The sequence below is a fragment of the Hippoglossus stenolepis genome, chromosome 24 (genome assembly GCF_022539355.2).
Source record: "Hippoglossus stenolepis isolate QCI-W04-F060 chromosome 24, HSTE1.2, whole genome shotgun sequence".
Lineage (NCBI taxonomy): Eukaryota > Metazoa > Chordata > Actinopteri > Pleuronectiformes > Pleuronectidae > Hippoglossus > Hippoglossus stenolepis.
Window position 1 is genome coordinate 7,173,369 of NC_061506.1, and position 12,885 is coordinate 7,186,253.

Sequence of the window (12,885 nt, forward strand, 5' to 3'; positions counted from 1 at the left end):
ATGGAAGCAAAAGCAGAGGCACTCACCGATATCTGAAAGACTTCCTGCGTGTCATCGAGCATCTGCACCCGTATGGAAACCAGTCTCCCGGGAGGCTGAGCAGGAGGACGCAGGCCCGGCTCCAGGGTGGACACCCCGAAACTTTCAGTGGCGCCCAGCCTCTGCCCGGCTGTGGACGGCCTGTCGGCGGGTTCGACCATTGCGACGTGCACTGCGGTGTGGCGCTCTCGAGCTGCAGGGACCTCCGTTCACGTCTGGGGTGGGGGGGAAAGATAAAGAGCGTTAGTTGGTTACAAAATGTCTTTTTATGTGCTTCAGCGCAGCAAAGCCAACAATCTCACTATGTGATTTGAGGTATTTTTGATTTTTGGCTTCTCAAATATATAGCAGCCCGTTTTAGGCTTGAACAGTCAGGCACTTTCTGTAACACCCAAGCTTTTACATAGGCATGCAGCCTAAATAGAACCGTTCAGGGTGATAGTACATTTCTGTGCACAGCTTCATGTAGTGGAAAAAACACAACATAAAAGTCAGATTTAAAAGAAAGTAAGAGGCTCTGTTGTGGCAATGAGGGAAACTTTGCCAGGAGAGAGACTTTGTCCTAAATTAGTTCAAGAGATATGCCAAAGAGTTCAGTCTGGGTTAAATTGGCTGTGCAACATGTCAAAAAACCACAAGACATTCAGTCAGTGTGCACAAAGAAGCAGACGGACGTGTCCCACACCTTGCTAGACAGACACATGAGCTCATTTCTTCCAGGTGAAGCACACACGGGTGGGATTTGCTGTGTTTCCTACAAAAACCAAACACAGAGCTCTGCTGTGAGACGAGTTCAGACTTGAATCAAAGCGCTCCACAAGTAGAGCAGATGAGATACGGCCTGAGAACGCACAGACAGACACCCCCCTCCTCGCCCTCCTCTTTCACACACACACACACAAACTCTTCAGTGTCTCTCCCCCCCTCCACCTCCGTCCCACACTTGATAAACCTCAACCCTCAGACAATAAATATCCTCTCAGACGCTCTGTGACATCAGGGCTGAGGAATGTTTTAGAACATTGGTCAGGGGGGTAAACGCGGGGATGAGGGTTACATGCTGCCGAGCTGCCCTGGTACACACACAAACACTTATTTAGATCAACAGCCGTAAGTTTTTACGCGTGTCTAAGTGCATTGGTACAAGACAACGGGGATAAATCAAAACGTAAACCTGTCGGATTCCTTTTTCTTTGCTTTGTACGAGGGGAAAATCCTGTTTTATCCTCTGGTCAGTCACATTTGGACACATGCAGTCAATACTTCTGGTCAATAAACTGGTAAATCAATTAACCATCAGGGACCTATTGGACAACATGTTGATTAACAGGTCCTTGGATCGTTCTCTCCGTCCTCTGAGCAGCATCCATCCTCATGCTCCTAACGGTGAAGAATCAAGCTTGAGCAATAAATCAGCCGATATTGGCTTCATATAGATACATCAGTATTAGCGTACATGTAAGTAACAACGCTACAGAAATGCTAAGTTAAAAGTCCTTTAGGGTCAAGCTCAAATATGTGTTTCTCCTCAAGAGAGCACTGTTTATTTTATGTGTTTATATAGAAAGAAAAATCCTGATCGGTCAATAAAGCCCCAAATTCAGGCCTCCCTAATCCATAGTGAGGAATAAGCCATTCCCTCTTAGTTCTAAATACTTAGGAACAGATGGGTGGTGCAGTGAACTGAAATGTGACAGCAAAGCCTGTGTTTCCCAGCATCACCACGTCCACAGCGAGGCCTGTTTCAAGAGCAAATAAAAGTGTATTATTGGATTAATGGGGCTGTCCGATTCCAGAGACTCCTCCAGATGTGCCTGAGAGAAGAGCAGCTTTCTTTAACCCAAATCAGGAGAATAAAGCTGGTGTGTAATTTGCGGTATTCTGCGGACCATCCTACAATCCACTGAGCGCATGGTCACATGTCTGCGAGGCTGTGATGACGGGAAGTCTCTGTTGCATGATGTACGAAGAAGATGCTGGTTCAAGACACATCTAACCGAATGAAGAAAACTGAATCTGAAAATATTATAATAAATCAATTCAAACTTTAATTTTCAAATTTACTGTACTGTTTTATCATGAAATGTAAAATATGTAACTTTGGCCGCTACGGGGTCTCTCAATCAAAACAATAACTGAAGGACTAGTTTGATGAGGACATGAAGCAGTGTGAAATCATGGAAGTATACCTTTAAATTAAGTATCTTACAACACAAGACTCTAATATAACACTTTATAAACCAATGTGTCAATTGTTTAATAAGGAAAAGAACTGGAAGATATATCAACAGTGAGATTAGCCAGAATGTCGGGGCTAGAAGAACCAGAATGCCCCTGCAGCAACCTTTGACCTCAGTGTGAAAGTAGACAGATAACAAGGTCAGACACATTCTTAACAACACATACACCAAGTTAAACATTAAAATAAAACTAGAATATCACTCAGTATAGCAGGCAAGGCCCCATTCAATCAAGCTGCACCAAATTGCACACACTCATGATATCAGTTCCTTAAATATGCTTGATTTTTCTCATCAAGATCCATCCTGGGAAATGAGAGAAAATGTCACAAGAACTTTAAGATATTGATTAAACATTTATTTGGATCTGCACTGAAATTGAATGGGTTCTTCCATGACCCACACCACATCTTTCCACCAAGTTTAATGGTAATCCATCCAGTCGTTTAAGCGTAACCCTGATAACTAACTAACAAAGAAACCCAGGTGAAAGCATAACCTCCTTTGCGGGGGTAAAAAAACATAACAGCCATTCAAAAATCAACTTTCTTTGGTTTCTCTTTCCCAGGGTGCTTTGCAGCAGGGTTATATACAAAGCACAGACATTACATTTTTACTAATCCCTCCACCTGCACACAAAACACCAGCACTTCTCTCTCCACCTCAGTGACAAAAGGCAGGAGCTTGAAACTGGAGCCCGGCCAAGGAAGTGACCCGACAATGAAAAAAAAAAAAAGGGACCTGACATTCAGGTTACTCATTACACCTGTGGGAACAAATTTGTTCTCATGTGCCACTTCCTTACTGCGCTTTGCCACCGTTTCCAACAGTTTTGCATTTGCATTCACAGAGTTTGTCCTCCGAGGGGTTCAGCCATATCAGAGGTGGAATAATAATAGTTTTTGAAACCCTACACTCACTCACTCAGGGTTACCTACTTGTTTTTGTCCCAGTGTCGCATTTCAAAGCAAAACAAGTGTCAACTCAGAGCCAGTTTTATGGCTCGGCCTTATCATCCACTAACAGGCGGGTGCCAATTACCCTGACAAACACCAGTAGATCATACTCCGCAGGCAGCAGACGTCTTCATTGTTTCGACGCAAACACACAGCTTTCCCTCATAAACAACTTTCCGAATAACAAACTGTTCATTTAGAGCTCCACCATATTTTCAATCTCACTAGAGTGAAAGTCTGGAGGCTGAAGGTTTCATCGTCTCCTCAGTCGGGGCCCGGGAAGGATTAAACGTGGAGCTGCTTGAGCAAGAGCGGAATACAGAGCGAGCTGGTCACACGGGCACAAAGGAAGCTACTGTGGGAGCTTCCAACAGCGGGGCCTTAACTCAGCGGGACCGAGGCCTCTCAACCAGCCTTTGAACTGGTGTTAGTTGAAAGTTTCCCAAGGGTTTGTGAGACGGGAGCCAGGCCCTGGGAATCGGATGTGAGTGTATGTGTGGGTGTGGGTGTGTACACAAGCGCATCCACGGAGAAAGATGTTACCAATCTGTGTTTTTTTTGTAGTAACTCTGCATGTTGAAGTAAAAATAAGGTAAAAAACTCTGACGTTACATAAGCAGGGTATTTCATTTTCGCATGGAGACTGGTAAGTGTACTGGTTGGAAAACTGTAAAAGTACGGACTATATTTAAGGGGACGGCTACAAAAAGTATTTGAAAACATAGAAACTATTCTATCACAAGCTGAAAATACCTAAACATGGCTAAATATCTCAAGAATGCCTGTTAGGAATTCCTAAAGCTCAAGGAAAGGTTGAGTTTTCCACACAAGAAGTCCAAAGTTCTTCATCTTAAAATTGTCATATTTAAGAAGCTGGAAAAAAAGATAAATAACACAAAAAGCTGAAATCACTCTGTGCCATATCGCACAATACACAACTAACAAATCCAAGCCTCGGCCTCAAACCACAAAGTGGCTCCATCCATTAGCACACAGAGTTACTTGTTGCCATTTTGACAACAGGCCACTGACTGTTTACAATCTGACTCACACGCTGAAAAATGACACCCAGTGTCAACAGCGGCCCGACAAGCGCAGGTGAGGAGGGTGAGATCAAGGCTACAACACTGCACGCTTACACCTGCGATCCCTGGCAGATCAATGGCTGGGCTTGTTGCCTCATTTCATCAAGGTGACACTCTCCACTCGTGGAAACATTAAGCCGCTCCACTGGCCTCAGGTGGATTTCTATTGTGAGGTTGCTTGTGTGTGTGTGTGTGTGTGTGTGTGTGTGTGTGTGTGTGTGTGTGTGTGTGTGTGTGTGTGTGTGTGTGTGTGTGTGTGTGTGTGTGTGTGTGTGTGTGTGTGTGTGTGTGTGTGTGTGTGTGTGTGTGTGTGTGTGTGTGAGAGAGAGAGAGGAGGGGGTGAAATCAATTCTACCGCGATATTGATCACAATAGTGAACGAGCAACAGCATTGAGATTTGGCAGATCCCTGCTTTTAGACCTCAACACCCATGCTCCGCCAGCCATTAGCAAAATGAAGTGCCCGGTCGTGGACGCTGCTGCTTCCCCACTGACCCTGTGCTCTGGGGGGGGTGCAGAAAGAGAGGGTGTCCCCCAGAGATCAATAAAGGAAAGGGGGATTGTTTCTGTCAGCTGACACCCTGTAGGTGTTCTCCAGAGGGGGAGGGTGGTCAAGGTTTGCCTCGGAAAATGCCAAGCACCAAGGGGGGGTGGGGGGGGATGATATACACTATCTAACATTCAGCAGCTTTGTCAACACCAAGATCAAGCCCATTTAAAACACAAACACACGGACAGAGTACAGTTGGCAAAGAGCAAGCCCCTGAATGTAGGTTAGCAGAGTAATCCTTTAGGCCAGAGCAAAAGTGTCAGTAGGCTAAGACAGCCTAGTCACACTCAGGACACTCTCCTAGTGTGTGTGTGTGTGTGTGTGTGTGTGTCACTTTAGAACACAGGACAAGTTGGTGAATATCCCTTGTACGTTTGAAGGTGTGTGGGCTCAGTTTTGTAACCTCTTTAGGACCTTTTTCCGGCATAAGCACTGATCTTGTCAGGACCAGTAGACCTCACGGGGACCTAAGAAGCCTGGTCAATGAGGCAAAACGTCCCTTCTGAGGTCTGAGAGTCGGGTTTGTTAACTCTATTCCCACATAAACACTACAATAAACTAGATTTACATGGAGTTTTGGGTTATGAATGGAAGTCAATGCAGTGTCTTGACATGGAAAAATGCACAAAAAAGTCTAACTATAGCTTTAAAAGGACAATATAAGGACCTTTTGACCTCAGTTAGTTTAGGGTTTAGAGGCTAGGGGTTGTGTGCGTGTGTGCGTGTGTACTGCTCAATATTAATGTGCATCATGGGGCGACGTCTTGACAATGACAGGCTCAGGCCATTGTGGGGTTGTGGACACCAAATGTCTTTGTCTCCAGCTGGAACCACATACATGTAGTTAACATGTAGTTTAGCAGCAGAGTGTGTGTGTGGAGAAGTTGGTGCAGGAGGCTCAGCAGCAGAAGAAGAAGAAGAAGAAGAAGAAGCTCCTCCTGAGGCAGATTAGTGAAAAAAATGAACAAGCTGCAATGGAAGCGAGCTAATGCGTAAAAGAAACTCGACACATCTCGAACTGTTGCGTACAAATAAGCCAACGCGGCTCTTTCACTTTTCTTTCGGAGCAGGGACAGTGCTGCGCTACATGCAGGGAAAAACCGGAGAGGCTACGTGGAACCTCGCTCCACGAGCCGGGTAGCGTGGTTTCCTTACCCCGCGTTCGGTTGTCGGTTGTCGGTTGTTGAGAGCGTCTGGTGTCCGGACGCGCAGGCGGTGAAATCCCGGTGCTCCTGTCCGGGAGTAGGTGCGTCAAAGCTGGACCGCTCCCTCTCAGCTGGGCCGTGGAGAGCGTGCGGCGGCCATCGAGGCGACTGTGGGGAAGCCGTGCGAGATTTCTCCCGAAACAATGAGGAGCGACACACACACACACACTTAGTGCACACACACATACACACACACCGCCTCCAGCTCCACAGCGCCAGGCAGGAGAGAGAGAGCGGCCCGACAGCGACACTCTGTGGTAGATCGGAGGAAATGCAGCTGTGGAGGCAAGGGGTTTATGGAGAGATATTGGACTTTGCATGAGTATTTCCACCTCCATGCTACTTTTATATTATTCTAAAGGCTAATATTGTACTTTTCAATCCACTACATTGATTAGGAAACTTTAATTACCAGGTGTATACTATGCACACATATCTATATAAAATGTATTGCATATTTCTATTCTTTTTGTTCTACTCTCACTTGTCTATCTGCTACTGTAACAAGTGAATTATCTTATCCTAACTTAACTTAACTTATCTCGTTTTATCTTATCTCGTCTTATTTTTATAGACGTGCTTTCATGTGCGCTTTTATCGTTTTCTTTTCACCTTTTATTTTACTTGTTCATTAATTTCTTTTCTGTCATATTACTGCTTTCATGTGCTCAAGTTTTCATGTGACATAACAATATAAATTATTCATTTAATTTGAACGCTACCTTGTTTTCGACCACCTAAACGTGGTTGTCTGGCCTCCTTGTCACATTGCAACCTGCTGATTGTTATTTCTCTTATATCTTTTACTTTTCTTGCTTTGCTGTCAAAGCACCTTGTAAACTCTGTTTTTAAAAAGTGCTATATAAATTATTATTGTCTTATCTTATCTGTTCTTGTAGGTTTACATCTTTGGAAAAATCAATCAACTCAAAAATTAAAGTGTGGTTTTAAAGATTAAATTGGCAATAAAGCAGTGTAGTGGTTGAGATCCGCCCTACTTTACCAGATGCACAATAGTGATGTGCACAAGTGTTGCGAGGTGTAAACACAGGCTTTGCATAGACGAAGAAGGATTCAACACTGTAGACCAGTGGTCACCAACCTTCTCGAGCCCAAGATCACTTTTTAATTCCAAACGTAAGCCGAGATCTACCACCCTGACATCTTCCAAAAAACCCACTTAGGAGGGTCATATTTATTATTTTTTGCAATTTGTGTTAAAGGCTGAATGTACAAGAAATAAATATACACAAAGAGAGGCAGTTGTGCAACTTTTTCTATTCAATGCACAATATTCAAATTAATATCTATTCATATTTATAATGCACAATATGTAGCTTCTCAGTTCCACATCATGTTCTGCAGAGGAGCTGCTACATATAGGCTTTGATTTGAATATGGCCACAAATATGATTATTGCCTTGGATGAAAGAAGTCCCTTGTACTCAAATAAATACCAGTACTACACAGTGCTTTTATTTTCAAAAGGCATACAGAAAGTGTTGCAACCATGTTTGTGACATAAATTCATCAGAAGAACATTAAAACTCAGGAAAGATAATTTTCTGTTTATTCTGCTGTGAACCACAATGTTTATCTGTTTGACAAAAATGTATTTAAAACACTTTCAGAACCCATTTCAAAGTAAAAGCACTCCAGCGTTTCACCTTCTGAATCCACTCATTTGTTCCAACGGGGCTTTGATTGTTATCGACAGACCGAAAGATGCGCATCTTCAGACCGTAGAGTCCTGACATTTAGTTTAGTACATAAACCAACTTGTTCTTGAAGGAAATGCAGGAGATAAACCTGCAACTCCACCGCCAGTAGGGGACAAACAGCGCGTGTGAAAAACAGACAACCGACACACAGCTGAGCTGCGGCACGACGACAGCCAGTGAGTCCAGAGAGTTGGGGGATCGACAGTGAAGACTGGGAGATCGACCGGTAGATCGCGATCGACGGGTGGGCGACCACTGCTGTAGAATGTAGTTAAGATCTGCTACTAGCATTAAACACAGCTACTTAACCTCTTGACATTCTGGTGACATTCGCCTAAAACGCCTATCTAAGGCATACCCAAAGTAAATTGAAAGCTGTTCTTGAACCATTTGGAGTACATGCATGGTTTTGGTCTCTTTTGAAAGTTAACACTCAGAATCACTGTAAGTGCTACTGGCATTGAGTAATAGAAGTTGGAACACACTGAAGTAGAAGGTTTTTATTTCCGCCTGAATATATTTTGGTAAACAGATGCCTGCAGATAACTCTAGCTGGGACTTATGAGCTGGAAAACACAATGGGACCACAGCATGAAGCCTTACCTAGCCTAAGTTCAAGTTTGATAACAATACCACAGAAAATGAATATTTTACACATGTTTTTCTAAGGGTATGTCTAGGTGTTTTCCAAAAAAGGCCATTTGGAGACTCCAAAGGACCCTTGGTAACATGGTCACACACATACACAGTGAAACAAAGGGACACACACACACCTCCCCTAGAAAAGAGACTTTATTCTTAGACAGACATGTAATGCACAGTTCACTGTTGGGCTAATATAAATCAACATTATAATGTCAGGATATTTATCTAATGTTTTTATACGCTTCAACTTAAGTAAAATGTAAATATGCATTTACAAAATCTGGAAGGTCGATGGCCTAAAAAATGTCATGCCACAACATGATACAAAAACGATGTGATTATCTGATTTGTCAACATGATTTCTGTTATGTTTGTGTAAAATGTGTATTTTTGATCTAAAAATATTGCTATATGGAAGCTACAATAATACTAAACATGTTAACTACTAGTATTTATCAAAAAAGTACAACCCCTAATCCCTCAAACATAGAATGTGATCACAATTATCAAGTATCATCCTAAAGAAAACCCAGTTAAATGCAAGTGTTAGCTTTACTTTCTTTGTAGCATTACACGGTAATGAACAATGAGGCATGTTTCACTGAAACAACCAGCATTTGCCTTACTTTGGCAAATAGTTTCATAGAGCGGACTGTCTGACTGACAGTGTTTTTGTGCTTTTAAGCATACACCCATTTCCCCTTCAGGATGAGCCGCACCTTAAGAAAAGATGGAAGTCAAATTGTCAGTGCGTCACAATATACCATTCTAAATGACTTATTAGGTTTTTAAACCGCATACCTTTTCACCAACGGGTCCTTCGGGCACCAGCTGAGACGGCAGGTCATTTTCAGAATTCTTGGTTCCGGGGTCAGCTCCTTTTTTCATCAGCAGCTTTACCGCATCAACTTGACTCTTGTGATTTTGCAAAGCGCTGACAACGTGCAGGGCAGTGTTTCCACTAAACGTCTGAAACGTAAAATGCAGTTTCTGAGTTTACACAACCTTATAGCTTAGCAGGCAATTTCTGAAGAGTTTCCTGAGGACATGTCTCACCTTAACATTTACAACGGACAGCGAGCGAGGCCGGTCCAGAAAAAGTTGCAGCAGCTGCACGTTTGCCTCCTCAGAAGCCATGTGAAGACAAGTCCGGCCACTTTTGAGATCCTGTCGGAATCAGCACAAGCTCTGGTAACTATTGACCGCTTTACCTGGATGACTAAGAAAGTAAGTGTTTGTAACAGTTACCTTGGTCGCGAGGGACGCACCCATGAGCAGCAGAGTCTGGATACATTCAACAAACACGTGTTTCCTCTGCATCACCACATACGAACAAGGACTTTCCAGACGCTTCAGGTCTTTAAGGACATTGTTGTGCGCCAAAACTGCCGTGTGGAGCGGGGTCAGACCTCCAGAGAGAGAGAGAAGAATAGCATTCAATCAGACGGAGAGGCAACATTAGCATCAGAGTTTTCAGTATAATCCAACGTTCTCACCCTCATAATTGAAGACGTCAACATCAATCGGTTGTTGACTCTGGCAAAAGGCGTCACAGATTGTCTGCGAAAACAAATTGTCACATGCAACTGTTGATGTTTGTGGTGGTGAAGAAGAAACCTCTTGTGAACTGTTGAGCATGGAATACAGTAGCAGTCAAAAGTTTGGACACACCTTCTCATTCAATGGTTTTTCTTGATTTTTACTTTTTTCTACATTGCAGATGAATATTGAAGACATCCAAACTATGAAGGAACACATGGAATCATGTGGTAAACCAAAAAGTGTTGCACTTATATGCACTTTGGGAATCCCTGTTCTAGGCATGTCTGATACCTGCAAAAATAAAAAAGTTAATGAACTTTGATTTGTGGTGATAGATTTACACAAAATTGGTACCTGAAGACTGAGAAAGTGGCCTTTTCACAACACACGTGCAGGACGCGACCACCCCAGAAGTCACAAGTGTTGATTTGTGCTCCGTGCGCCATCAGATCACGGACGATTAAGTGCTGATTGGTGGCAGTGGCTATCTGAAGCGCTGTCTGTGGACAAAAAAGCAGATGAATCACGCAAACGTGTTGAAGTCTGTGATGGAAATCTGAAAATACAAGAGGCTGGAACACCAAATTTGTCTTTGTGTATTTTAATACGGGCTTTCTGCAGAAGGATCAACACAGAGTGAAGATGCAGAACAGTCAAAGCAAGGATATTATAAAGGAGAACTAAGGCTGTTTGTCTGAGCCAGTTCAGACTGGTTCTGTAGGCGCAGTTTGAAACAGGAATCAAAACACAGACAACTGATGTAAATAAGTGATAAAAAGGTCTTAAAGTTTTCAGGTCACACACACAGTTCAGGTCATAAAGTATTAAGACAGTTCTGCAAAAACTTACTTTTCAACTACAAAATAGGTTTCAACCACACTTAGTTATTTTTCCACTACAAGTCAGATGGACGCAAACTGAGAGTGTGCATACCTGGCCGTTGTGCTCCTTCAAGTCCAAAGAGCCAAGTTTGGCCATTCTCCCAGCAAGCACGTAAGCCAGAGCTCGTCTCCCTTGCGCCACAGCAATGTGAAGATACCTGACAGTCGGGAAAGGAAAACGTCAGTACCACTGCATGCAAATTATGTCAATGCTGCGCTGTCGACTTTACCAACTCGTACGCACGTGTCCCCGTCTGCATCTTGCCAGTTGAGCAGCCTGGGGAACGCCTCCAGCTTTATGTGCCGCTTGCTGGATTTGCCAGTGAAACAGAGACAGTTTGTTCTCGACGGTCGGAGCCACGTTTCCCCACAAAGGCGGAATCTGCGTGTGCTGCGGCTTGAGGTGAATGCTTCCAGGATAAGCAGGAGGAAATGAGGGGGTGTTTTGGTTTACTGGTACGTGAAGGCCCAACTGGTAAGGACTCGCGTCGCTGGCAAAGGGTTCAGGTTCTGCAAATTTAAAATTCTGCTCCATGTGGTTGTCCTCGTCTGAGCAGTTCCACTCCTGAAAGACAATCATTTGGTTACAAACACCCTACTACGTTCTGTCAAGTGAGCTTCTTCCTCATGTCCGTGTTAACTCAAGATTAAACTTTGTCACCAACCTGGCGTTTCATCATTAGCAGCTCTTTCACCGTGTTGTTCCTCTGCACGCTTGCCTGGATGAATCCTTGTACTTTGCCAAAACAAACAAGTAAACGGGGGCTTGTTATTACTGATTGCTTTACCCAGGCAGCAGAATAAAATAGCAAGTGTCAGCGAAACAATGAGAACTTTTGTGTATGGACAGCTAGTAAGTAATGTATTTAGTTACCCCGCCCCCAAGGAAAAGCGCATTCTGTACACTGATGGTGTTGACTGCATTAAACGTGTGATTATTAATAGTTCAGTTAACGTCGTTGTCTTATGTGATTGTACGTACTACGTGTTATTTATATGGCACTTTTCAGGCTTAAGAATAAAGTACTACTTCAAATCAGAAAGATGTGAAACTCCTTTTGACCTGGGGTGAGGTCATTCAAACTTTGGAGCAGTACAACTATATTGTATTTAGGAGAACAAGAATTAACCATTCCATCCACAAGATAATTATTAGTAAAGTTACAGGCTCTCCCGCTAGTAATTTCAAAGACCAATGATTTAGAATGACATAGAAGCACTTGGTCGTGCATTCAAGTGTTCAAGACAAATGTATATCGGTTAACTTCCTTGTCCCCCCTCCCCTTATCGTGAAAACAGTGTCCTGTGCAGTAACTGACCTTCATAAATGTGGCTGAGGCCTGTGGTCTCACTCGCTCCTGGATCCAGCATGTTTAAGGAGTCACTTGTTGACTTCCTGCACCGCCACTTCCTCTTCTCCCACAAAAACCTGCAGTGCAAACACACTCGGCAGTGAAGAGTAAAGTGCGATGACCCCGTCCCACCTTTCTGCTCGACGAGGCCCAGATCACAAATGAGGAACAACAAACGCATAAAATTTCTCACGCAGCTTCCTGGTTGACATGTCACCCAGGTGAGTCTGAGGCGGTTTCAAAATAAAAGCATTGACCCATTAAATTGAATGCTGATGCAAATGAGTGGGATTACATTTAAATAAACTCACTTGAATGCCCAAATCCTTTCAAAGTACCATATAAACTAAAGACTGTCTCGTAAACATATACATCTATAATACTTTTGTTGACTAACTGGTTCCTTATCCCGCAGATGTGTTGTACTTAACATGACATTGCTGTTGGTATGAACCACTCCCTTCCCAACGCTTCCTACTTGTTGGGGTTTTTCCCCTTAAAGAAAAAAAGGTTTGTTGTTCTTGCCTTTTTTCCAAATGCAGCCCATGACAAGTAATTTGATCTTTCTCTTGTAAATAAACGGTTAACACATATTTGGACAAAATTTAAACATGTCAATATTAGCGACATTTAGATCTGATTGTATAGTTTGGATATTTTTTGGGGAAA

The 12,885-nt window shown here is 43.2% G+C and overlaps 2 protein-coding genes and 2 long non-coding RNA genes across 6 annotated transcripts in view; all 4 read right to left on the reverse strand.

Annotated features, from left to right (window-relative positions):
* LOC118103442 (FERM, ARHGEF and pleckstrin domain-containing protein 1) overlaps positions 1-6,285 on the reverse strand; it is a 51,855-nt gene extending 45,570 nt beyond the window's left edge. For 2 of the 3 annotated variants that reach the window (XM_047339123.1, XM_047339124.1), the window contains exons 1-2: positions 6,026-6,285; positions 27-254 (exon numbers count right to left, since the gene is read on the reverse strand). In XM_047339123.1, coding sequence (XP_047195079.1) covers positions 27-200 — 174 coding nt within the window. In that variant the 5' untranslated portion in view covers positions 201-254; positions 6,026-6,285. The remainder of the gene's footprint in view (positions 1-26; positions 255-6,025) is intronic. The other variant, XM_035150409.2, reaches the window with a different exon arrangement.
* Positions 6,286-8,572: 2,287 nt separating this feature from the next.
* On the reverse strand, positions 8,573-10,356 carry LOC124851395 (NF-kappa-B inhibitor zeta-like). The gene is made up of 6 exons (XM_047339015.1): positions 10,338-10,356; positions 9,938-10,001; positions 9,690-9,850; positions 9,498-9,608; positions 9,243-9,410; positions 8,573-9,160 (listed from the first exon to the last, which is right to left on the reverse strand). The coding sequence occupies exons 3-6, from the start codon at positions 9,759-9,761 to the stop codon at positions 9,122-9,124; spliced, it is 390 nt and encodes a 129-aa protein (XP_047194971.1). The 5' UTR covers positions 9,762-9,850; positions 9,938-10,001; positions 10,338-10,356; the 3' UTR covers positions 8,573-9,121.
* A 33-nt stretch (positions 10,357-10,389) lies between these two features.
* Positions 10,390-11,147, reverse strand: LOC124851396. Its single transcript, XR_007032432.1, has 3 exons — positions 11,109-11,147; positions 10,917-11,022; positions 10,390-10,483 (listed from the first exon to the last, which is right to left on the reverse strand). It is a non-coding gene; the product is annotated as an uncharacterized LOC124851396 (long non-coding RNA).
* A 153-nt stretch (positions 11,148-11,300) lies between these two features.
* On the reverse strand, positions 11,301-12,449 carry LOC124851397. The gene is made up of 3 exons (XR_007032433.1): positions 12,184-12,449; positions 11,530-11,600; positions 11,301-11,429 (listed from the first exon to the last, which is right to left on the reverse strand). It is a non-coding gene; the product is annotated as an uncharacterized LOC124851397 (long non-coding RNA).
* Positions 12,450-12,885: the final 436 nt, after the last annotated feature.

Excerpts from the sequence above, each read along its gene's own strand:
- LOC124851395 (XM_047339015.1), bottom strand. The coding sequence starts at position 9,761 with ATGCAGAGGAAACACGTGTTTGTTGAATGTATCCAGACTCTGCTGCTC. Across the intron at positions 9,609-9,689 it reads GTGCGTCCCTCGCGACCAAG|GATCTCAAAAGTGGCCGGAC; the intron begins GTAACTGTTACA and ends TGATTCCGACAG. Across the intron at positions 9,161-9,242 it reads AAGGACCCGTTGGTGAAAAG|GTGCGGCTCATCCTGAAGGG; the intron begins GTATGCGGTTTA and ends TCTTTTCTTAAG.